This window comes from Hetaerina americana, unplaced genomic scaffold, assembly GCF_022747635.1.
Source record: "Hetaerina americana unplaced genomic scaffold, ioHetAmer1.1.p SCAF_10, whole genome shotgun sequence".
In the NCBI taxonomy this organism is placed as follows: Eukaryota; Metazoa; Arthropoda; class Insecta; order Odonata; family Calopterygidae; genus Hetaerina; species Hetaerina americana.
The window spans coordinates 58,119,248-58,146,137 of NW_027286070.1; the positions used below are offsets into that span (position 1 = coordinate 58,119,248).

Consider the following 26,890-nt stretch of genomic DNA (forward strand, 5'->3'; position numbering starts at 1 on the left):
TCCAGACAAAATGTATGCTTTAACTTTCTTGAAAAACCCTGGCTGTTTCACAAACTACCGAACTGCACGACAGTCGTTAATGAAACACCCAACAGCACCACAAAATAGGTAAGTTTGACCCGACATGTTAACTACCTCAGCATTTCCCTATCTGCCACTTAGTCCTGGATCATACACTCTAAGATGCTTGGTACAACTTGAACCTGTGAATGGGCAACATAGTTCAAACAAATATTTTCTTCTGAGAACAAACAATTTAGTAGTTTTAAGATGGAAAATTGAATGATGCTTAATGTTAGTTTTACTCTTTTGTTCTTAGGTTACCATCCTGGCTATAGGTAAGTTCCATAGAATATTTACCATCATAGAAGTCGATATTTCCCTTGACAGCTACTACAACTAATATGTTGAAAAATTAGCATAAAATGTAGTTCTGCAATATTAACAGCATCCAAACTGTCAAGAAACTACTGGGGATTACTATCGAATTCTTCCAATAGGTAATCAATTGGTCAAAATGCCATTGAACGAAAAACCTGCTTACTAAGCATGCAGCAGGGTCATGGTATGTTCATCAATAATGCATCGATTAATACATATTCAAGGTGGTTTATTGTCAGCGACAATAAATGTTGAAAATACCACCACCATCGCGTACAAATTCGTTCAACAATTTCTAAGGTGCGACAGAAATACCCACCAGCAATCATTTTTTAAAACTTCCTAAAAAGGCGAACAAAGCTTTCAAGGGCCGCATATCAGTTACAAAAAAATCACCTTTGATTTTCCTAACCTGCTGTAGAAATACTTTCACCTTGCAAATAAATGCCATTGTAGGCGGTTAGTTGACAAAAACGCGGGGGAAAACTAATCTACTAGCCCAAATTTCAAAATAACGGCTGGCACTTTAAAAGGCCTGAACAAACCGCCTAGGAAAATCGTCTCCAGCGGGAAAAATATAAAGAGTTTGCCGTCATGTGTTGACACCAACGTGCCACGGCAAAGGATTAATGCAATACTCCACACGTTTGTGCTGACTCGAACAATACTATACCATGAAAATTTAATGCCGAACAAGGTCAGTTTACTCATTACTTTTATAAAGATTACCTAACCAAATTCACATTATAAGGCATGCACAATTCTTGTCACACGAGCAGCGTGACACCGAACACTGTTGTGGCACGATTCAATCTTACAACACCTGTCGACGGCCATTATTGAACCAGTGATTAAGGTAATAACCAATGGTCTCGAGTATTACAGATTACACAGAGAAATAAACAACTTGTATTGTATCTGTCAATCTAGGCATGCATTGCAAAGCCTTTCCCGAGCCAGGCGGTGCGACTTGCTTTGATTCACATCAAATCAGCAATCAAAGAATGGCGAAGGATTTTCGAATGACCCATCCATTCTCCTACACAAAACGTATATAAGAACCACTGAGCGAACTCACCCATATCAATTTATCTGGAGACTGCTAATCACTCCTGCAGTACTTACTTTATAAGCCGCACAAAAAAAACAACAACATAGGCTGATATTTCCAAATTTAATATTACAACTTATCAAATGTACAATTAAAACTGGATCATTTGGCCCTGCGAAAGAAAAAAAGAAATTAGTATAATCTCAAAAATAGATTTTCAAAGCTTAAATCCAACGAACTCTTTACCTTTCGTTTCTTATCACCGCCCAGCTCAAAATGCTTACACCTCTTCAGTGGAATTTGCTTCCTATATTTGCATTCCGCACATTCCATTCTTAGAACAATTTTCTTCGTAGTCTTAGCCTGAAAGTATAAGTGTGAAGACAAAGGTAATTGAGAACGCTTAAATTGTTTAAACATAAAGCAGAATGATTTTAATTGGACAGACCGGCACCGGGAGGTCTAAATCCAAAAATTAAATTGACAGGCCTGCAGGGACTAAAACATTCGCACATATTTCTGCAAACTTAGACAGGCATTGGCCGTACTAAATTGTAGTTACCTTTTTTCGGAAAATAGGTTTCGTTTGCCCGCCATATCCTTGTTGTTTTCGATCATACCGTCTTCGTCCCTGAGAAGCCTGCCTTTCCTTAGATTTTTTATATTGAGTTACTTTGTGTAACTTATGCTTCTTACATTTTTTACAAAATGTACGACGTTGCTTCGGAACGTTCACCTATAACAAATATTAACAATACACATATGTTAATTGTTGTGAGATTACTGTACGTTCCAGACACAGCAAGGATACGCGCAGGAATTAGAATACCCATTTAAATTTTAAACGAAAAAACAAAACGTGGCCAACACATGACACACTGATTATAGACACCACAATAATGTTGAAAAGCTATTTTAATTTACATTAGATTGTGTACAACAATAATTACAACGATTTAAAAATTTTACTAAGGCTATAAACAATAGATGACATTGGATATAAAAGCCATTCTACCAATTTGAAACGCAACTCACCATGTTTCTAAGTAAAGGGAAGGAGACGTCTTTCAACCGGAAACCGTCATTCAAAGCCTCGAACTCAATGCTCCTAAAGACTACTCTGTACTCTCGGACCCCTCAAAAATTTTACTCTTTTTTGTTAATAGAGATAGTAAGACAACTTAAAGCATTAAATAAATTATAAAAATAATTTTTAGAACATTTTGGCATATAAGTAACATTTAACTGTAAATCTAAGCTTTAAAAACTGAAAAGTTACATCAACCAATCGCTGGCTTATCGAGCTCTTGCCCGCGCCATCTTCATTTTTGAACAAAGGCAGGTTAGTGTGCTTCGAGAAGTCGACAACGTAGTATCTCTGCAATCATGAGTGCAACGGAGAACAACGCCGAGGTCGCGGTTGACAAAGTGACAGAAAAGAACGACAAAGCCGGTGGTGATGCGAAAGCAGAGGTGAAAGGAACAAAGAGGCCAGCGGAGGTAAGTTAGATGAATTGGACTGTTAATTGTGAGCATTTTATGTCAGACGCTGCCGAAAACCTTGGAACCAATGATAGTGCACAAACTGAGATAAAGAAGATAATTTAACAGGTCGTTTAGTGCGGCACGTTTAGAGTACCTTACTCTGTTATTAAATTTTAACTGGCGAAAATGATAGGTGCTGTAATAGGGAATTAACTCATGAAATTTCTCCGAAAGCCATGTGTGAAAAAGCCGGTTAGCCTCGTTGAAGTTATTTAGTTGTGTGTGGTTTAAATTCAGTGATTTTTTCGCAGGTATTAATTTTTAACGCGCGAAATCAACAAGAACGGCATATTTACAACATCAGGGAGAGTATTTTTCGTAAGTTTACTCTCAATGAAGCCGGTAGTTAGTTAGCGCGCCAAGAGAAAATGTACACCCCGGTAGAGGCTAGTCGGTGTTGGATTTTGAACGTGGCGGTCTTTTGGTTTTGCATGGCCTGGCTCGCGAGGCTACATTTGAATCAATAGCCATGTTTGAGTTTAGTTTGGCGCCTTTCAAGAGGCTAATGGATGTGACCGTCTTTCACGCAACCTATCGTACAAACGTCTACATAGTGCCGAGCCGGTGTATTGTTTTAGCAATGTTGTTACGTAAAATATAAATGATCTTATTTTTATTACGGAATTCAGACGTGAATAGCGTAATTTTGAAGTTAAAACCGGAATGATTGCACGGCATTGCAGTTAACAGAAGTTTCATTATATTTCATACTTACAGTGAATTGGCGTTGCAAACGCGTATGATAGAAATTTGATGGCGCTTACTAATTGGCATTTTAACCAAATATTGGAGTTTCTCCATAATTTGCTTGACCGTTGAAAATTTTTTTCGAGTTGAAACTTTAATTATTCTATATTGATAATAGGTTGGTATTAAGAAATATTTTATCCTGTTAACTTAAGGTTATTGATTTTATTCTTTTGTAATGGAATAAAATTAGCTGTGGCAGTCGTAGTTTTAACGCTCTTACCATTAAATTTTTTTTAAGATAGAGTGAAATATCCTGCGCAAACTTCCAATTACAGTTTCATGAGTTTTTCTAATATAATTTTCCGTAGTTTCCTAGGTTTAAGTTGTAGGACTTACCGGAAATCGAATTGTATTTGAGGATTACTTGGCACTACCCTCGAGTTTTCCCTTTACTTCTGAGACTTGTGAATATTTTGGGATGCATTGGGAAGTCCTGCAAACTTGTGGCATCTCATTAGTATTTTAAAAAGGGTAGCCGCTGGTGGTTCTAATAATCTCCAACAGATGTACGGGGTGGGGCAGAATGGACTACCTAGTTTCTAAAAATCACTGAAGGTAGCGCCGGTGGATTAGCTTAGTCTTAGTTGGCGGAAAACACTATTTTCACATGCATTGGTCTGGTGAGCATCGAGGCTTTCTCGTAGAAACATTTTTAAAAGCAATGATAGTGTGGTTCCGACGCAGAGGGCTTTTCGTTGGCGGTTTTGCTTGACTCTTCAAACAGGATTTCTGACTTTAAAATCATTAGGAAATGTATTACTAGTTTACGGGGGACAGGATATGCACTTCCTAGCTAAGTAAGGAGACACACACTGCCTGCGGGGTTATCCCTCATTCCTGTCAGTGGAGCCAGGTTGATCACGAATGGCTAGCTCACGTATCAAAATACTAAGTATTAATTAATCACCTGGTAATGGTCATTTATTTTCCGTGTACTGTTTGGGCTCGTGCTCGGGATCTCAACGTGGGAATGAGTTTTGGTCAAATTTATATAACGTCATCCTTGGGGAAAGTTTCATTAACTTCAGCATGTCATCTGCGGGGGGGGGGGGGTGATGGGAAGGTGAGGGTACCGCCAAGGGTTGCCAGTGAAGCGTCAGGGATAAGGGCGACGAATCAGAGGCTGACTTAGGTTGGCGGGAGAGTTCGAAGGAGGGGATACCGATAGAGGCACGCGCTCTTGTAGAGGGGAGTGAGTGTGGTGCGGGGAGGAGAACATGAGGGTTCGAGGACCCGGGGGCCCAGGTTTTCTAGCCTCGCGTCGAGTCCGCGTAATTCGCTCAACGCGTTCCCCTTAACGCTTTCCCCCCTCTTCTTCCAGCTTTGTTCTCGGCTCCAGTATGGGACACGCGGTATAGCGCTTAATATTGGCATGCCTCGATGGAGGGGATGGGTTCGAACTAATGAATGTGTTGGTACTGGCGCGTTGATACAAAGAAGACCGGCCTAGCGAAGGGGTTTATCCCCGAAAATCGCCTGTTTGATATGAAAGCGTCAGCCGCGCGACCAGTGTCGGGTTCTGTGCCGGTGTTTATTCGGCCGTCTTTGAAGTTTTTGCGGAGGGAACACGTGCCTTGGTGGGCATGTTAAAAGTTCGATTGTTTTAAGGAGGAAATCATTTGGTTAATAAATATGATTTTAAATCAGAACTATGTATAAAGTACTATTTTTCCCTTTTAATTTATATTTTACCGAATTTGTTGTTACTATTATATCGCCTAATGGTCCTTGTTGTCATTAATTCTAATACCGTGTTAATTTTGAAATTTAATTGTGGGTATGATAATAATTTCAATGCCATTAAAATTAGTGTTGTTACTGCTGTATTTGTTAATGACTGTGTTCAGCATATTTTGAAAAAAAATGCTTTCGGTTGACACATTTCTAATCCAGTATTTGTGCCAATTGTAGAATAATATTAGCCCGCCATATTTATAAGTGCAACGATTTAATAAATGAAGCACTTATGGCATGGAAAATTTCATATTTTGTGTATCTTAATAACTTTGCACAGTCTATACTGATTTCGTTATTGATGTTTTGGGCTGGAAGTAAATTTTCATGAGTTAATGATGGATCATTTTGAGTTGTTGTGTCCAGGACACAAAATTAATAAAGAGAATCATATTATTTATTAATAATGAAACATTGAATGAAGTAGATAAGACATTCTCAAGAAATAATCCCTCTTTAATAGCGGAAATAGTTTTCATAAGCTTTTGTCCGAAAATATTACATTCAACATGGCAGTGATATATGTAACAAGTGATGGGAGACTTCATAAAGTTATTTGTTTTCTGTTTAATTTTGTATAAAGAACCTTTGGAACGCCTGTCATTAAATTCTGAAAGTTAGTCGTAATTGAAAATGATAAAGTTCTTTTCATTATAATGTTTTCATTGGGAGAATGGTCTTTAATTGTGAATATTGTTGAAATTACTCTTGAATAGATCTTCCAAGTTTTGTTTTGTTTTGTTGAAATTGAAGTATTGCTGGTGTGGCAGGTTTCCTCAATATTAATACAGACCTATTAGCCCATGCTTAATCAATAGGCTGGCCATATATTTATGAATGGTGTCTAATGCTTCTGATTTTTCAGGATAAGACGGAGGACCCCAAGAAGGCGAAGAAAGAGGAAAATGGGGAGGAGGATGATGTAGACGATGAGGAAGATGTTGAAGCAGAGGATGAGGACGAGGAGGAGGAGGACCTCCCAGGGGAGGAAGAGTTTGATGATGCGGAGGAAGGTGAAGGAGAGGGTAAGGCCTATTTACTCAATTAAAGTGATTTGGCTAAAATTTGCCTATTTTGTGTTTCTATTATTCATTTTACTGATATTCCTCTTATTGCAGAAGAGGAAGACGATGAAGGAGAAGGTGATGGGGAAGATGGTGATGAGGAGGAGGATGCATAAAACTTTTAGATATGATATGCGAACAGACATTACCATGATGGTGGTATAACATGGATTCCTGCCATCCCTCGAGCTTGGGGTTACGGAGTGGATATTTCCCCCCTGCAAGACTTAAATATTTTTTTTTTAATTATTAGTAAGCAAGAACTTCGTACCTGTTTTAACTCCCTTGCGTAGTGTGTGTGTGTATTGTGTGTCTATTCCCTTCCCCTCCCTCCTCACACATGCCAGCGATTTTTTTCACGCAAGCTCCAATCCAAGGAAGTCCATTCTACTGTTGCACCATTATACCAGCCATCATGTGAGGGCATCAGCCTTGATGTCAATGGTGTGAAGCTGCAATATCATGTGCATATTGATGGAAGATAGCGGCTCCCATTTCTCCGCTAAGTTTGGTAATATCTTCTCATCTGAAGGCATGAGGACTTGGGATTGTTGTGATGGCGGGATTGGCTGAAGAGTTTTGAAAGCCTATCCTTTGTTGTGGGTGTGTATTAATTTTCTCGGTGAAATTGGGTTTCTGGTAATACTCTGGTTTTGTATAAACTAGAACTTGTCAGGAGAACTATTGTCCTTAATTATGGGGAGACAAAAATTCAGGTCCCACTCCATATCCCCAAGTTTTAAGACGGAAATGCTGTCAAGGGGGAGACGGTTTGAAAAAGAATGAATTTATAAGGAAACCGGTTAAAGAAACATTACCAAGGACTCATTTGTAACTTCAATTTACGTTTAATTTCTCTGTTATGGATTCTGAACATTCATCATGTTGATACATTTAAAGAACCACAAGATAACTGGTTCATTCATGGAAATTGCAGAGGGGCAATGAATTATTGTTAATTCATGTTTCATTGCACCATGCCAATGTGTTGGTGGCATATTAATGGTGAATAAATGCCCTATTGCAATATGTGTCATTGATCTATTTGTAACTCTTGGAGTTATGTTCTTCTGTGCATCAATTTTCTCCTTGTCATTTTTTTACCATCGAATAGTTTAATTTGGATTGTATAGTATAGTGTGTGTTCTTTTTTTTATTCACGACATGTACAAAGTTACACAAAATGGAAAAACCTCTCAGTGAATGTAATTTTTGAGTCCAGAACAAACTTAACCGCAGCACCAAGTGTGTGAAGGAATATTGTCCCGTTTTTACTAGGCAGGCAATAAACCATGTGTCAACATGGCCCTGGTCATTATCACTTAATTACCTTCGAAAGGTACTTGGGAATCATTTTGAGTTAAAACTGACAAATGTAACAGACTGTGAAATGTTTTGATTCTGAATTTACTGAATAAACTTTCTTGATGGATTTAATAGCAAATGGGAAAAAGGTGAGTGGAAGTGCCCCACCAAAAAAGTGTGTTTTACATGTATTGTCTGATGAATTTCTAAAGAAATCTGAGAAAAAATTTTGTAGTCCTCCCTATGTTTTAATTCAACTCATTCCATTTGAGGTAGTGTTTACTGGTAGTTAGTGTGTGTTGAGCAACTGACTTGAACTAATCAAGTGAATGAGCGATGGTGGATTTTGTTAATTGTAACGGAGAATTCACTAAATTGCTAGATTAGTTGATTGTCCTGGTTTCTACAATTCATGAAAAATTGTTACAATAAAATTCAGCAGTCTTTTAATTGGCATGGTGGTTTAACTTAAAGAAATTTTTCACTATTGTTTATTGTGCGATCCGTATTGGAAAACCTGTTGGGCGTGGGTTACCAAAACAAGTTTTTTTAAAAAGGATTTCGCATCTTAATTATTCTTCTCTTGGTCTGCTGTAATAATCCAAGCGCGAATGTCGCGGACCTAGTCATTTGTTCTTTATTCAGTTCATGTGAGCAACATCAAATTATCAATCGAGTTAATTGTTCCTATATTTGGTTGCGGCTGAAATTCTCGGGTTATGGAAATTTTATTACTTTGTAATATTCGTATTGCTAAAAGGGCGTAATTACTGCACTGGCAATGAACGGTAATGTCTTGAAATTATGAAATTGCATACGTTGCAGTTTGGTAAAAACGTTGCATGGGGCGCCGGACGTTTGTACCAACATGCGTATGAGCATACCGTTAAGTTAGCAAGATCCTAATAATAGGACATCAATATTGTTTTCCGTTAATGCAATTCTGAGGTACGCGGCTGCCGGTTCTGTGTTAACGGATGGCGTCTGGTTCTTCGGAATTTTGGGCCGGTGAAAACAGGAGTAGGGGGATCGAAAAAAGACCAGGTGGATCACGGCGTCTTAGACGCGCCGGGTTCTGTCTGAAGGTGGGTAGCTTCAGTAAGATAGCCTAACAGGCGTTCGAGGTAAGTTGGGACTAATTTCATTTCTGGGGCAACCTATCGGATTCCCATTCATTTTTGTGATTCCTGATTAGCTGGGTGGTACTCGAGGAATAGTTTTAGTTACGACTCGCGTGCCGAACGGCCGTTTCCGTTATTGTATTCCGAGAGATACGGCTGTAACTAATGAAATATTTTGTTAATATCTCCGGTTAAGATTGAACACGCTTCTGGTAGCTGGTGAATAAATCGAAATTTCTGTTGTTTGTACAATGTGTAGTGTTATGGCCAATTGCTGCTTTAAATTACAGTTGTGATGTCCGGTCGATAATGGAATGATTTAGTAAAAGAGGTTGCCGGCAGGATGCGGTGTGTGCCTACCGGTTATTCGTGCCTATAACACCACTTCGATCCATATGCTGACTATCCATAGCGAGTAGCATAGGGCAAAATGATTTTTGTATGGTTGAAGGTGCTCGTTATTAAAATCGCTCAAACTAAAGAACGACGTAGGCCAATTGCCTCTTCGTCGATATCGAAATTCTTCATTATGGTGATTAAATATCTGCTTCGATGGCGAAGCTACCCGGCGTGAATTTAACAGCGACATGGAAGAGAGACACTTGCCTAAAATGTACTCTCTAGTTAGTGACCTTTCCATTGCCAGTAATTCTACACCACTAGTCCCGTATCAAATTTTATGTTTTTCCTAAAGATAATCGTGAGAAGATATAGATACACCCTGTATGGAGGGTAGACTGTCACCAGCGTTTAACTGGGCTAACGATTGCGTCTGTATTGAAGTCTACCACATTAGTTCCAAATGTTATGTCGTCAGTTTTAAAATATAATTACTCTTACTCCGGCTCTGTCGAGCTAAAAATGCCATTTCATTAAGAAGTCAGCCTTGTTATAAAGTAACCTTAGTTGACCAGGAACTCATATGTCAGGATGGCCGAGCGGTCCAAGGCGCTGCGTTCAGGTCGCAGTCCGGTTCTCCGGGCGTGGGTTCGAATCCCACTTCTGACAAACTTTTTGAAATCGTCATCAATTTGAAATTTTTTTTCTTAAAAATAATTTTTTCTAGTTAGACTCAATTTTCTTGTCTTGTCAGTGAAATTATATCACCCGTTTCTGGCCCAATGGTGTTCAATCATGTGACGGTAATTTTTCATCCTACGATGAGTTTTACTGAATTCAGTTGGCGACATGATTTAGGTCGCTCTTCTTGCCTATTTTGTTTTAATCTCAGGGTTTTACACTACCAGATAACCCCACATTGGACTATTTCATCAAACTCATAGTGCTGTTAGTTTATTCTTGCAATGGTTTGCCGGATATCTTATTATCATTTCAATTAATGACATTGGTACTAGTTGATGAATACATCTATTTTGTGGAACCTTTAGGTTTTGTGAAAGCGTCGTGTCGAATTCCCCTGTAACTATGCCAAAATGGTCAAAGTGTGTGCTTTGTTTAGTTTATATTTGGGTTCACTTTGAAGAGAGATTGGCGAATATTTTCCCCCTATCTCAAATTTTAAATGTATCCCTTCTCAACAGCATGAACTATCAAATCGACGATTTGTATATAGTACGTAGCTCTCCAAATTATCCTGTTCCATGCCAATCTCTAAATGCCTTCATTGCGTCCACCTTTTTTCTATTACCTGCTTATCGTATTTCATCCGTTATTCCTCCCCTCCGTGTTTCCTTCATTTTTACTCTTCTATAACCTCCGTTCCTCGGAATATGGCCAATCAATTTCCTTCTTTAAGGGGCCTCCATATGCTCACTCACTCGCAATATCCTCTCTTCAAAGGGATTCTTTACTCGTTAATGCTGTTTGGCCCCTGCAGCTGTAGAAGATTCTCCCTTTCGGGAAGAATATGCCATTTTTGAGCCTAAATAATATTTGTAGGTTTCTCTTCTCATTCCAATGGCACTTTCATTCGGAAAATTCCTTATTAGGCTAATGGAAATTTGTTGTAAGGTTTATCTTTTCCCCACTACGAAATGTATTTGCATGGGAAAGCGCGTTTGAAATCGATCTAAATGGCATCAAGCTCGGATTTGTGAATCCTACACACCATTGGGCTAGTCTTACATGTCTTCCTATATCTATGATCAACCTTCAGGTTCTATTACTTATAAAAGTTGCAACACTACAGGAAGCAACCTGAAGGTTGATCATAGATAGTCGCCAGCCCCATACCTATATTCTTTCATCTCATGTTAAATGGATGGAATGTCGATTTTCCGATGGTCAGTTATCCGAAACGTCAATAATTCGAACTTATGTACCGTATATGAATATCGAGGAAAGTGATGTGTATTTGAAAAATTTAATGTATTCATATGTTCTCACTTTATTTTCTAAAAATATTATAATATTTTCAGTTTTTGATCAAAATATTTTATTCATTTTTTAAAAATAAACACGATTTAAGTATTTCAATCACTCGATGTTTATATTAAAAAACCGAGCGTAAAAATTACTAACATGACACTTAATTACTTTTGCTTTAATTAATACTACTCTATTATATATTAAAAATTAATTTAATTAAAAATAGGTTTCAACTGCTTGCAAACACATTTCGTTTTGTCAAGAGGTGGATATGAAAATATTTGCATAAAATGCATCACCTGATACGCATTACTCGTGCACATCATCGTGTTAATCGTTGGAGAATATAGTGGTGATAACAAAGTGCACGTATTTTAACTTTACATCAGGAATGAGCAAATTTAAGCATTGACAATATGACTCGTCTTAATATATTTATTTTATTTATTTATTCAGTATAAGTCTGAAAACAGCGCATTCTGGCCTTTACATCGAACTATTAACAACGATAACAATGGTCACATTTACAAACACCCAAGCCCTAGGTGGAGGAAAACTCACCCAGGCGGGAATCGAACCCGCGACCCTTGGAAATATCCTTTCACTTTGCAGCAGCTTTTTGATAAAGTAACCATTTCTGTTATATTTTAATTTAGGAATGCCGAAAAAAGTCATTATTTATATTTAGAATATTGTTTAGGAAGACAGTATGTTGAGATCGGGTGGTTATGTTAAGGTATTCAAGATAAACTATGCTAGGATTATTTTTATTCAGAGAATAAAAATAATCCTAGCATAGTTTTGGATATTCGTAACATTTTTAGAAGTAGTTAACTTTGCTGAAATTATATTTAGCTTGAAGGAAGTAACTAGTTTAAATCTTTCATCCCTTCGATTCTGGCACGAGATTTACTTCCTTCACCTCTCTTAGCTGATGTGGATAATTTTATTTTCTAATTTTGAGATCAAGATCATCATTGTTCTAGAACAATTTAGGTTTGGGAAATCCACTGGGTGCCTTAGGGGGTGCCCATTGCCTTTCAGGAGGGCTTTCACAAATGTATATTTCTGGAAATCCTCTGCTTTCATATCTCTTTATCTCTTCTATTGGGCTCTTCACCTTTGAAATGTCTTACCGCCTGGTTTTCGCTTTTGTTAAAGGTTTCCATTTAGCAGTTGTGAACTTCTATTCACGACTACATTCCTTGTGTTGCGGTCTTGCATTACCCTTTTATGTGTCAGTATGTTCCTGTCCGCTCCCCTCCCATGCAATTGATTGGGTAGGAACACATGAGATTTCAGGCTTCGCAAAGACCCCTACGCTTCGGGGGTAGGGTTGGGGGCGGCCAAAAGAACCGATTTCCTAAAAACAGTTGTTCGTTCTTCAGCACAATGACAGAGAATCGAATTTAATTTATTTGAAACATTTTTGATCACTAGATAAGGTCTATCATGCACATTTGTAATGCATATTATGTACAATTTATTCACAATTCCATAGGTTTGTATATATGAGCATGCATACTCTCTTCCGAGAGTATACTCTAATCCTGAGATAAAACGGCCGAGCGGTTTACATACTGTGATGGTTTTACGCCAGTAAATCAATTGCCCAGTGACACCCATTTCTTACGGCAAGACCCACTGTGGTCCTACCCGTTTGTTTTCTGCAATGTCACAGTTCATCCTTGCGCTGTAATGAATAATATATAGGATGCGTCAACATTACTTCGTTTTTCAAAGGGGTTCGCTTTATAAACATGGAAGCTATGTTGCCGTAGCCTGTACTTGCACTACGAGTAAATGAATTTAAATCGATATTTATGGATGAAGCCCGAACCGTGATGATTACGTTCTCATTCATGTATTTTTTTAGATTCAAGTGCATGATATGAAATTGTATATTAAACTAGCGTAAAAATATTTATTATGATGAAGCATTTATTTAGTAATAATTTTCTTAAAATATTAGTGCTTTAAAGAATCTTAAATATCTTTGCTATTTTTGCGTACATTATTTATGTAGCTATTGGATGTAAATTAGTTGGGCATTTTCCCAAATTTGGAATTTTCTTCGGGCCCCTTACGCCATTCGGTGACCATGTGGGACATAGCTACTCTTTGACTTATTCCGCAGAGTGCATACAATTTTTAGATGATTTATTTGGTGATGGGTTATTTCCTTTATTTTTAGAGGATGCAGAATATTTAATTATGTTATCATATGAATTAGGTCTTAATGGGAAATGGTGAGCGACGGAGTTAAGTTATTTTTTTAATTGGGTCATTGGAAAGAGGATTGAAAGATACGAAGTAAGAGATAACCGTCGGCGGCGAACCATGATAAGAATTTTTCATGAGCATGGTGGTATTTGGGGAATAATTATTTCTTTTCCACCGTGAAAAGACAAGTTTATCTTTCTCTTCTAGGTGACTTCTTAATGTGGTGAGAACCAAAATTCGTTATGGACATTTTATGACACAAATCATCAATATTTAAACCACAACACTACATTCAAAGAGTAAGTTCAGACAAGCGTGCAGAGGAGACTTACATTTTTATTATTTCGCAAATTAGTCGGATTAGACCTATTTTAGAACACCCTGAGAAACAAGTAAGTAAAGCGCTCGTGCAGGAATTGCGCTCGTGCAGGACTCGCGGCCTTATGGAAAAAGTAGTGCACGTAGCATCAACTAAAATTTATTCAAATAACTCGGAAATAATCCAAAAGTTTAAGTTACCAGCCAATAATATCCGTAAATCTTTTGTTAAATCCTTATTGCTCCGTCTGTATTTTTTTACAAAAATCAAACATAATAACTTAAGGGAAAGTACTCTCCAAGTAATTTATCGTTCATTCATTTTTTAAATGAATGCGGCCATTTCATCATCGCCAGGGCGACATTTCCTACACGTACGCGTCGTATGGCGCCTGTGTGCCCTGCTCTGGGCAAGAGGAATTCCCCAGGGCCGACGAGGGAAAGGGAAGGGATCGACTCAGGCGATCGACCTCCCAAACTGGAATTCCCTTCTTTGGGTAAGGAAGAAAATGTTCCCTCATACCGATTTTTGTCCCACCTTGGTAATCGATCCCTCAGTCAGATGAGCATTCTCAGAAAATGTGGCGGAGTTACACAGCTGCCATTTTATTCTATGTGAACTCGGTAGTGCAGTTGGATTGTTGGAGGTGGTAACGTACTCACATACCGAATATTAAAATTTTACCTGGGTAGTGTATAATTGATGCGACCGTTTTCTGAGGACACTGAAGGCATTTTGTAGCCCCCAAGTATATTTCGTGTTAAGTATTCTGAACGAAAATGGGAATCTTATCACGAGGATTAGGAGAAACGCGTGTTAGCAAAATTATCAATGATGATATTGATGCGTGGGACTGTAAGTAAAGATACAGTCTCAAGCTATATATATATATATATATATATATATATATAGTCTCGAGCGAGGGAAATTCGAAGGAATCAGAAGTCTTGGGAGGCGATATCGAATGATGATGACTCATTGGTCAGCGAATGGAAGGGGGCGTTAAAGAAAGCGGGGTCGGAGGAAAACATAAGGCTGTTATTTCGTTCGGCATAAAGGTGTGGCAGAAAGTCTGGAAAGTTGAAAGAAGATCATATCAGAAATAAGTGAATTGTGTTGAACAGAATAGATTATTATTCAATGGACAATTTACTGATATATGTGTAGTTATCTGTAGCAGAATGCACATCGAATGATTTCGCGTAGATATTGCTTTTGTTACCGAGTAAAAAGTTTTATCATCCAAGTAATCATCTATACATGAAGCTTAAAAAGTCATCGCAAGGACTGTTCGAACATCGGGCACTAAGGAAGCGTTTGTATTATATGAACATGCAAGATGCTATATCGTAGTAATCGCAGGTTTTAATTGTTTTTATAAACAAATGTCTTTTTTAGTGAGAAAAATGATGCAGCATTTGTAATGGTAAACCTTGGGTTATCAATAGACAGGTTTGATAATGTGGAAGTGGTTAGAGTGTAGTGTTCTATTAGTGTTCCTCTTCACTTACCTTGAATCGAAAGGTTATGATGACACATTGCGGTCGAAGATCAGCTTATTTCAGAATGATTTTACTTGATGGCTCTCAGTAGTTTGATTCATTTCAGTTTACTTTGTATTTAATATGGTGATTGCCCTGTCTCTCTCTTAATAATTTAATTACCATATATTTTGAAGATATAACTGTAATCCTCTTAGTTTTCACTTTATCCTGAAATTTCAATCGGACTTAATGGAATAAAACTTTCGTTGCATCGGTCTTTCTGTTCTTATGAACAATTATATGCTATGATATACTCGGAAAATAATCAAATGCTGCTGTTCACTTTGGATCTTATATCGATTATACGTTTATTGGGAATAACTAAGGGTTATATTACACATCTTCGTGGTGCGCAGAATGCTGTTTCTTTCTTTTATGAGCCCACAGTCAAAAGCTACTTCTTGTTGAACGTGGAGTAGGAAATCCCTTGGCCTTTAAAACTGCTTTCCGTAAATGTGAAATAATAATATTTCGTGCATCCTGTGGTTAAAAGGAATCTTGAATATTCATTTGTCATAGTTTAGAATGTCGTTCATTATAAGATTCTTTTATGTTTCCCGTAATCCCTTTTTTCATAAACCTGTGCTGTCTTCGCTTTAAAACTGGTGTATTTTATATGTATGCTATCACAAACGAGGGAGGGCATCATATACTCATTGCTGACAACCTCTGAGGGTTCTTTTGTCATATTGACCGATTTTACTATTCATATTTTCTTTCCTTAATTATTGGTGTCGTGATTTTATTTAAATAGCTCAACAAAAAAATATTGATCCCTTTCATTTCGCAATATTCCTAAGAAGTTAGTATAATTAACACGTGATCAAAGTATTGAAGCCAACACTATTTGCTAAACCTTTTTGTACATCCAGAGATGTCGTTGAATTCAATGGAGACAGCAAAGAAAATTGTGTGGTTAGCTTGAACAGCGACGACGGCTCTCTCGGAGACCGGTTGATATTGCGAAAATGTAAGCTATTTCCTACCATGAACACAGTAATCAGATAGAGTGGTATAACTACACTAAGTCCGACGGCGTGTGAAATTCACACATCAGGGAAGAAGGGGGGGGGGCAGTTCCTTTCCCTGTACCGGTTTCCCAGGAAGATCTGGTCCCCGAGAAATCACACAGCTTGGGTGAAGCTGAAGGTGCCACGAGAGGCTCGCCCGGGAATCGAACCCGGGCCCTCTGGTCAGTAGACCCCTCGGGAGAACGCTCTACCCTTGGACTTCCGCGACCCTCGTTATTTCCTATCATATTGTGTTATTATCACGCCTTCAATCAAAAATTATTAAATACTGTCATTTTTTACTGTTTTATTCCCCTGCAAGAATAGCCATTTATCGCTACCATCACGCCATTTCACCATTTTTTCAATCCGCTGTAATGTTGAAAATGTGATTTATTTAAAAAATATATATTTCAAGCCTCAGTAATATATTGAAATGAGTTGTTATCTGAATTATTTTTGTGCTGCCAGGTGACTGAGACCATTGGAATTATGTCCTAGATCAAAATTTCGGGCGAATGCATATGGGCTGCAACAGACATTAACACTGGTTACGACCAAATTTTGTGATGTTTTCCATACCAATACATGAAATTCGTCTTTAAAATGCTAGAAACATTATGATCATGAAATAATGTCGGTGGAATTTTGCGCTATATGCATTAATTTGATGCATTAGAGTAGCAATGAAAACGAAAATGTATTTTATCTTAATTATTGAAAGTTAACCTGGAAAGTACTGAATTATGCTGATAATGAGATAAATACAGAACTTTGCTTGCACTCTTAGGCCCTTTCAATAGCAGATCATAGTTTTCATTTTAGTGGAACAATTTACATGGGCGGGTTCCCATAACAGCATGTCACTTGGAAGAATTTCCTGAAGTATAAATGTAAACCAAATCCATTCAATTTCATGAATATCTCATCTCTCCTAACATAAGACCACCCACATCTATGAGCGAGCCTGTGTGTCTGCCTTAAATCATTCATGAACGATACGGAATTGCTGAATCCAAAGCTGATACGGAGCTCGTACGTTGGTTGCCTCGTAGTTCTCATTCAGTCGTGTGTTCTCAGTGTCGATTTTTTTCTCGACGATTCTATATTCTTGGTAAAATATTGAGCTATAGTCCGCTAAAAAGCTTAGTGTTATATATTAAAATTCAGAATGAAGTGAAACATTCAGCGAAACTTAAGTGTAGTATAATTACTACAAACTACATAGGAACATTTTTTTGTCCTAGGACACACATCTGATCATGCATAGTAATTTTTTCTATTGGATACATTTTTTTATAGCCTACAAATTTCCTATAGTTGATTTTGGGTGGTTAATAAATGATTTAGAGGCAGTTAGTTTTCTGGTAGCGTCGATTCTCTCAAAGAATAAGCACAACAAAGATTTGCTATCGTGGCAAAACTCAAATGAATTATTTTCCTGATATTTAGCATTTAATCCTCTAAATTAGCACCTAATCTTGTATGACAGGAAAATTAGGCTATGAAAATAAGCGATTACAAAAATATAAGTACTTATTTTGAAAATATCTTAATGGGAAGCAGACCGTAAGTCTTGAAGTCACAGTGCAATGAATACGAAGAGTTGCGATGAGCAATTATTTTGTCCTTACAAGTTTAACAACTTAAGCCAGCCGGCCTTAAGCTTATCGTCTGATACGATATCACCTCCAGGATGAACAGATATACAATATTTTGGTAAGTATTCAATTGCTAGGGAAACAATATATTTTTAACCTAAAGTTTTCAGCTTCAGGACCTTTCCCAGCTCCCAAGGTTCCATTTACGCAAAAATAACAAACTTGGTATTGTTCTACCGAACATAAGTGGAAACATTTAGTGCCAATGTGCAGTATTGAAATTAAAATATCCTCTGGTTGCCTCGTTCGAATTTAGGTATATTCTCTAAAAACTGTATTCCATAACTCCTATGAAACGTGCACCCATCTCCATATAAATTAATATCTCTCTCATATGATCATCTCTCTTGAATATGTTCATGTTTTCGTTGAAAAAATTGGTTATCTCTGGACTCAATATTGACCCTCATTGCATGTATGAATACCCGATTAGATATCATAAATACATAAAAATTTGAGGCACATAATGGATTCTGCATCATCATTGGTATATAGATATAGATAGATCTTTTTAATTACATATTATTTAAGCCATAAAATTTGCTTGCCTCTCATAGCCAGTTTCTCCGTCGTTAATCCTCTATACCAGTTTTGTGCTGTGAGAAAGTTTAATTGCTGTGAAATACGTCGATTTAAATAAGGAAGTTTCTTTTGTGATGTTATTTCACCAAGTCACAGCCTTTGTGTCATCAGAATGGCTGACGATTAATGTACACTGCCTGATGTTTTTCGCTAAAATTTCAAATCTTTTAGAGTGTAATATTTTGCTGAATAAATTACAAATGTTTGCTTTGCCTTTAACAAATTTAATCAGTTGTTCCGATTCACACCGTCAAGACTTACAATATACAAACACATATACAAATAATGATGGGGTATGGCATGATGCATTAGGAAAATTTCTACTACTTGCATTTATTGTCTGATGTGGAGAGTAGAAAAATCTAATGACCCTGTTTTTGGCGTAAGTACTTACGTAATAGATAGTTGTATAGGCATAGATGTAACAAGAGTGCACTATTTTGAAAAGTTTTATCATCACACTGATTCATTTTCATCTAATTTTATGTGACCGCATTGGAGAATTCATATTAGAGTATTTAGAAATTAGGTACTTCTGCCTCTCATTCATAAGTTCCAATTGAAATATTGAGGGCTTGTGGAAAAATATTGAATAAATTAACATTTCTTTTAATATTAACACGTTTTATAGTTTTCTTCGTTATCGGATACCATACTTTTGAGTTTACGGCAACCTGTGCATTACTGTAAAGGACAGGAGCAAGGATTTAGTTCCTCTTCTGCTTGATACCAATTTGGATTCCATTTGCACAAATCCTTCTTTTGGAATGAAACTAATTTGTAGATCCAAAAAGTCTATGATACCCCATGGAGACAAAATTACACTTCGGTAAGTTTTTAAGGCCCGGATAAGTTTAGGAAGAGAGCAGCTTGCCTTTCTTAGTGGTGCCCACGTACTTTCTCCTCTTCTTCACCAAAATTGTGGCCTACCTTTGCCGCCTGACTCGAGCGTCTTCCCATTCGCCGAGAGATGCTCCGATTCCAAGCTCCTTCTCTGTGCTGATGGCATTCCAAGTGTAAAAGAAGACTTTTTACAGTGACTCGAGTATCAGGATTTGAATTTATTTTTTTTGTGAAACTTTTTCTTCATCTTAAGGGTAATAAAATTAATCAGTTCTTTATATATCTGCACCACCCATTTTAAATTCTTTTCAGTTAATCACCCATTGCTTATATATTTATTTATCCTCTAATAACTGCTGTACATGAGTGAGAATGCGGTATTCTTTACATAAATCACACCAAAATCCAGACTTCCTTCAAGAAAGATATGATTTTATGCTTTGTATCAGCTTGCTGATCTAAAATAGATCATGCCGATTGGTGCATGTTAAGTAACAGATTGTCATAATTCGATCGTTTATCTTTTAGAAAGCCTGTTTCACCTGTTAAGTGTTATGCTTGGAACGATTCTCCGCTATGATCTCTAAGGCACAAACGCTTCACACGAATCAGAGTACATAGAAGGTATGTCTTAAACACCATTGTCTAGCATTGCTACTCACACATAATACAGTTTATAAATCAGTTATGCTTCTAGGGAAAGACATGCACGTAATTTATATTCATACCCAAATAAAATTATACGCACCCTATTTCTTCGATTGTGGCATAACTCGATGAGAATGGAACTAAAAGAGTGTTCTTTTCTGCGAATGGGTGCCAAAGCTACGATGATGCATTCAAGACATCTAAAAACTACTTTTCTGAGGTTTAGCGTTTTCAATTGTACTTCATTCTCTTGGTAGTCAGTAAAAATGCAGCATTGAACCGTTATACCCCAGACTTAATACTGTACCATCACAAAAGGACCACAGAACAGAAAAACGACATTTTTTTCCACTCGCTTAACGTTTAACCCATCGATTGATAAGTTACAAAAATAAACGAACTATGTCGGATGGTGCTCGGCGATGTGCGAACTACAATTATTATAGTAACATTGAAAATTTTCGCTTGAACATGACGCTCGTTGAAGTCCCAAATGACCTATCCTTATAGGCTTAAAAGGGCCAGAAATAATTCTGAAAGACGTTCGCATATGCGACGGGAGCCGACCGAAATCTAATCAAACCCGCGATCTATATCATATGGTTCCTTCTCCCCGGCTTTCCTAGCCGGTGAGGACATTTACAGGGACCACTCGGAAAGCCTTAATGGCATCCGAGGGAGGGTTTAGAGTTCAAGGAAAAAAATTAAAATAATAACGAGCTTATATAATTTACACTAATCGATCTCCGGTGGAATGATACAAGATTCGAGAGACGAATAAAAATGTACAATGGAGGGCTTGCTGATCGATTGGTGCCCATTACCACTGAATCGTAAGCCAAAGAGATCTTTATTTTTTTTGGGCAAACGACCATTCTGTATTTCTCAATTTTTTTCTATCCACATCGAAAACTTGTGAAGGGGGTGGTTTCGGGGAAGTGTAGGGGGATTTGGAAAATTGAATTCTAACATTTAAGTGTAATCTGGTGAAGAGTATCACAGGTGGCCGACGAGCAATATATGTATATTTATATATATATATATATATATATATATATATATATATATATAGTCATTCCCCGCACCTCTTCAGTGAGTGACGTGCGGGCTGCTGTAAAAAGTGTTGGGAGTGACACAAGATTTTGTGACATAATTCCTGCTTGTGGGGGGGAGGGGGCCCTTTCCTCCAGTGTCTTGTTCTCAAATATAGGGACGAAGGCTTATTTTTAAGTTTCAAGGTTGCTAATATTTTTACCGTCATCCATTTTCTCCCCATCCTCTGAAAATGTTGAAATCTATTTTTGGTGTTACATTCAGTTTCCTACTCCGACACCGTCGGGCCGCTTCCCTTAGTTTCACATTCACCCAATTTTTTTTAATCCCCTCCATTTTTCTTTTCTAGTCGAAGATCGACTCTCTCAGACTTTTTAAGAGCCACGCACCGCTTTGAATCTCCCACTTCTTCCCCCTTTTTCTTCGTCTCTTCTTTTTTCACGGACTACCGTCCGTTCTTCTCCCGCCGAATCTTCCTCACCTCAGTGCTTCACCCTCCCGTTGCTGACGGCGATCTCCAGAACTACGACTTCCGGTTCCCTCTCAGTCATCTCTTGGAATCTCATGGGTATGACATGGCCGTTGGCTTCCTGTTACAGCAGACCAGGAGGGAGGGGCACGGGAAGGGGAGAGAAGAAAGATAGATTTGAGAAAGTCCGACTTCCTTCTCGATGTACACTTTTCAAAGAAACAGACGGGGTCGATTTTAGAATTATTGTGGGCATTAGATGACCAGATTTTAAATAAGAAGAAAGGAAAGAGACAACTTTTGTTCCTATGGTGTAACAACCAACCACGCCCATCGTTAACAACAAGGCAATTTCAAGTGGTGAACATATAACTTGAATGTGTACCTTTATTCTTTCTTCGATTAAGCAACCGAAATTTAACGCAGTGTTTTAATAAAAAATTATCTAATAAAAGTTACTTCAATTGAGATACAAATGAGATACTTTAATTATCTCAGGTATGTGAAAAATTTCATACAGCTTTTATTACACAACCAAAGAATTCAATGACTCCCTTTCCGTAAAAGTACAGAATTCCCACGGAACGGTAAATAAAATACATACTTTCTATCCCTTAAATAAATAAAAATACCTATTCACGTAGGTCCTTAACATTATATATATATATAATTATATAGTTATAGTATATATATATATATATATATATATATATATATATATAGTTATAATATTCAGGGTTCACCCAGTACTAAGCCCGACGGCGTGTGAAATACACGCATCAGGGAATGGGGCCAGTTCCTTTCCCTGTGCGGTTATGGTTTCCCAGGAAGATCTGGTACCCCAAAAATCACATAGCTTGGGTGGAGCTGCAGGTGCCCAGAGTGCCTTGCCCGGGAATCGAACCCGGCCCCTTCGGTCAGCAGTCCAACGCTCTACTCACTGGACTACCGCGACCCGTTACATAAATTTATATATATATATATGTATGTATGTATATATATATATATATATATATATATATATATATATATATATATATATATGTATATATATATATATATATATATATGTGTGTGTGTATATATATATATATATACATATACATATATATGCATACATATACATACATATATATTTATTTCAGGACGTACTGAAAAATGCATGAAAATATCATAAAGGATGGTAAATTAAGCATTTACGAGGACCTTCCCACCGAATTTTAAAATTTATAATAATTTATAGACAGAATTTTTTGATGAGACATACCGTTAAGCATTAATTTTAATTAAATGATAGGAAGAACCGATTTTAAATTGTTCATATTCTTTTTTCAAAAAAATCTTGGAGGGCGGCCCTTGGCGGACGGTGGACGGCACACATCGTGGCGTGCACAGTGAGATAATTGCAACTCCAACTTGTACATGAATAACTGTACATGGACAGATTCAAATAGTCCAAATGTGAAAAAAGTGTGAATTTTTTGGGTAAATGATTTAATAAAATGCTATGCGGTTGTTTTAGAGTCTCGCCATCAAGACCCTACGCGTTTCATCATGAGATGTGGTCAGCACGCTAATGATATACTATGCAATTATCGTGCAGTATTAAATTTCCTGGAGAAAGGGCTCGCAGAGTAAAAATAAAGTTATAAAAGTTGGTGCAGAAGTTAAGAGAAATCCAGATTCACCATTATCAGCGCGGTGTCTTCTTTCATCTCATTTACATAATAACCCACCAGCCACCGCAAGGGCGTGTGGCGGGGGGTGTTAGATCACCACCCATATAAGAGAATAAAAGAAAAATTCTTTATGCAATAGACTCACATATTTTTGACATTAATATAGCAACTATATGAACAGTAACTAAAGAATGTTAGTAAAATATCTCATGCAGACTTGAATAAAGTTAAAGACAGAAGAAGCAGACCTTTCCCCGGAAATAATATACAAAAAGAATAACTTACTCCATTTCAACCCGGTGCAAGCCGATCGTGAAGGAATTGGGCAGTGGTGCAGCATTAAATACAAATTGGCGCAGTGAAACAGTTAAGAATTTGAAGAAATTAGGGCTGTATTGGTGAAATGCATGGATAATCAACATCTAAGAAATACCGAATGAGTAACGCAGCTTCTGGTGTTACATGATGGAAATCCTTCGTGATGAAAGAAGTCCCTTGGCTTTTCCACGTAAGATAGTTTTATTTACGACCTAGGTTTCGTCACAGCGTAACATCTTCACCAGAAGTTACGCCGTAACGAAACCTAAGACGTAATTTAACTATTTTATGTGGAATAGCCAAGTAGTTTCATTCATCACACCGAATGAAAATGTTATAAACCATATGTATACATCATATTAAAATTCTTGTAAATTCTGGCTCTTCGGCCCTTCGGCGCCGGATGCAAAGCCAAGAGCTTCTTATCGCTATCCCCGCGTGGGGATGGCGATGAGAAGCTGTCCGTGAAACAGCAACAGTAAACATGAAATATACCTACAATTTTTTTTCAAATTTAAAAAAAGGCTTGTCATTAAATAAATCCTGATTTTTACAGAGAGAAACCAAATATAATAAACAAATGAATTTGTTATTAATACCCTGATATTAATGCAATACTGTTGGATGAAACATGAAACAGTTTCTGGCGTCACCTGATGATGTTATACCATAACGAAACCTAAGTCGTAATAAAAGTGTTTCATGTGGAAAGGCGAAGTATTTTAAATTTAATTTCAATACTGTTAGCACTGACATCTGAAGATACTGTTTTTATTGATGCTATTGGTTTTCGGATAAAAATGACAATTTGTAAACGAATAATTAGTTAAATTCACGGTAAAAATCGGAATCGCATTCGGCCTATCCACATAATAATTTTATTTCTGTAGTAAATGCTATGATGTAATTTATGAATTAGGAAGTGATTATTATCTTGATGCGTGATCGGAGTGGCGAGATCATATCAATACGTACTCGTACTTCGGCTCCAGAATGTATCCCAAACAATTTTGAAAGATGAGGTAAGTACTTTTTTAAACGAATATAGCCTCCTGCCATTCTATAGGAGACTAAGAAACTTCGTTCCTGGTAGATCAAACATCCACTTGAAGGGAATTAAACTGACGATGAGTGACCAGGAAAGCAGTCTAGGCCTACCCCTCAACGTAGTATTTCCCGTTCGCACGCATTTAGTGCGCGCACCACATCCGGAAACCTGTGCGTCTGTAAAAAAAACAAAAATAAGCCGGATAAGCTAATTGACTCGGTCTTTTTTTTTCGTCTGGAGAGGAAGCAGTGGGCGTCCGGGTATGTCGAACACGACGAGCGAGGAAGTAAAACGGTTAGGCTCAGCGTCTATCGGACATGTACGCTCCGCTTTCGTTTCCCCTGTTATAATTCTCGCCGTGCTCGACAAGGGGATTCTTTGAATTTTCCACAGCCAACGTCTATGCTATTTCGTAGAAACCAACTAACAGCGGCTTCTAGTGGAGAACTTCTTCGATCATGCTGTACTGCAACTAAGACACCTACGAATGTATTCTAAGTCTATCGGTACGACGGTCCCGCGCTGCTGAAACAAAGGAGTAGGGATAGCTCTTCTTAGACCCGATTTCATGATTTCTGTTTAATTCAATCGTCAGTTAATGTAAAAGTTAACTTAACGTGAAGATTAGAGAAAAATCTAATTTTTACAAACAATTAAGACTGATGATTAGTGAGTGTCAACATTCTAACCGTGCTTACACCATCTTTCAGTTATTGAGCAATTCAGCGGTCAGTTTTGAACTAGCGATCATAACACTGAGTTTTGTTTCTAACCGGAGCAATAAATTAACCTTCAGTTTAACAAGATATAAAACCTGGCCTTCATTAATGATGCTGCACTGTCACGAAACACTGATCGTATTAAATAAAGAAAACGGGTGATAATAAGTTACGGACGATTACGCGATTGTTACATGATGTTTTTCCCGGAATGAAATTATAAGCAAAACTTTTGTTCCACCAATGACTTCTGGTAGAAACCAAGCCGACTCTCGTGGTCAAAAGAGAGATAATCATCGTGGTTGAAGGTATTCCATTGACCAGGTATACTTACTTAGCTCAAAAGTTTTATTTTGTCTTTATCATTTTTATATGTTTGACTTCGTGGGCGATCGGACACCCGTTTTCGGGTTCCTTTTGGTCCATATTGTATCCCACAGCTTCGTTTTACACACACTTTCGTCTATTTCATTCTATCTTGGTGACAGTGTTTTAACAGAACGTGCTGCTAATATTATTTTAATGCATGAAAGGAATAAGGGACAGTAAAGTTGAAGAAAAAAAATTCAATGAAATTACTCTACCGATTACTCTAGAGCGTCACTGTAATTGTGAAAATTGAAAACATGGTGTTTTATCATATAACATGTGCTTATCGAATCATAGTAATTAGGTAATAATTATTTGCAAAATTAAGTATATATTTTTTGTTTAATATTTTATTTTATATTTAAATTGAATACACTGGCATATATAGCGCTAAATTTGAAGATTTAAGTGGTAAAATGTATGAAATTAGTGAAAATAAGGCGTTGTACGATGAAAGCATAATTATTTAGGTCTCCTGATTAGGCTGCTGTTCTCTCCTATAATTTCCCTGTTTGTGCCTCCACTGTCCATAATCACCACCACCACTATCAATTGAAGGGTTGGTATTTGGACGAGCATGACGGTATTTTCACTTGATGGTTCATCACCAAAAAAACTAATCCTTTACTCATCGACGTTCGTCCTGCTTGCGCCTCTATTGCAATGGAACAAAATATCGGACTGATATCCTTCCATAAAAGACATAGATCGACACTATTTTTTTAACTGAGCTCTTCTCGCAATTTTTTTCACCCAGTCAAGCTATTGATAAAAAAAAGACTTCAACCTAACTAGTTTGATCGATACCTCAACAATTACAACGTCGCTTAAATATTGATAAATATGTCATTTCCTTTGACAACAGTGTCGATAAACACCATAAAAACAATGAAACTGACGGAATGTTTCTTCATCTTTTTTGTCAACCGTTGAACTCTAAGAAATCCATGCAAAACACTGAAACTATTGCATGCACTCTTGACTTTCGCATTCATGCTCAACATGCTGTCATAACACTTTTAGATATCAAATCATGATAGAAATGGCTTCTCATTCCTACACCACAACTTCCAACCTTTCATGTTCCATACTCACTCACCCCATCAACAACCGTTTCACTTCCATC

General features: G+C 37.4%; 3 protein-coding genes and 1 non-coding gene across 4 annotated transcripts in view; 2 read left to right on the top strand and 2 right to left on the bottom strand.

Moving 5' to 3' along the window:
- Positions 1–1,536: 1,536 nt before the first annotated feature.
- RpL36A (ribosomal protein L36A) lies at positions 1,537–2,584 on the bottom strand. The gene is made up of 4 exons (XM_071598718.1): positions 2,468–2,584; positions 1,995–2,168; positions 1,679–1,795; positions 1,537–1,604 (listed from the first exon to the last, which is right to left on the bottom strand). Exons 1-4 carry the CDS (start codon positions 2,468–2,470, stop codon positions 1,584–1,586), a joined length of 315 nt encoding a protein of 104 aa, XP_071454819.1. The 5' UTR covers positions 2,471–2,584; the 3' UTR covers positions 1,537–1,583.
- Positions 2,585–2,770: 186 nt separating this feature from the next.
- On the top strand, positions 2,771–8,284 carry Bacc (nuclear regulator Bacchus). Its single transcript, XM_071598717.1, has 3 exons — positions 2,771–2,932; positions 6,327–6,486; positions 6,580–8,284. The coding sequence occupies exons 1-3, from the start codon at positions 2,819–2,821 to the stop codon at positions 6,639–6,641; spliced, it is 336 nt and encodes a 111-aa protein (XP_071454818.1). The 5' UTR covers positions 2,771–2,818; the 3' UTR covers positions 6,642–8,284.
- Positions 8,285–9,875: 1,591 nt separating this feature from the next.
- TRNAL-CAG (transfer RNA leucine (anticodon CAG)) lies at positions 9,876–9,959 on the top strand. Its single transcript has one exon. It is a non-coding gene; the product is annotated as a tRNA-Leu (tRNA).
- Positions 9,960–18,821: 8,862 nt separating this feature from the next.
- Eaat2 (Excitatory amino acid transporter 2) overlaps positions 18,822–26,890 on the bottom strand; it is a 214,731-nt gene continuing 206,662 nt past the window's right edge. Inside the window, 1 exon segment of the mRNA XM_071598719.1 lies at positions 18,822–21,752. Coding sequence (XP_071454820.1) covers positions 21,645–21,752 — 108 coding nt within the window. The 3' untranslated portion in view covers positions 18,822–21,644.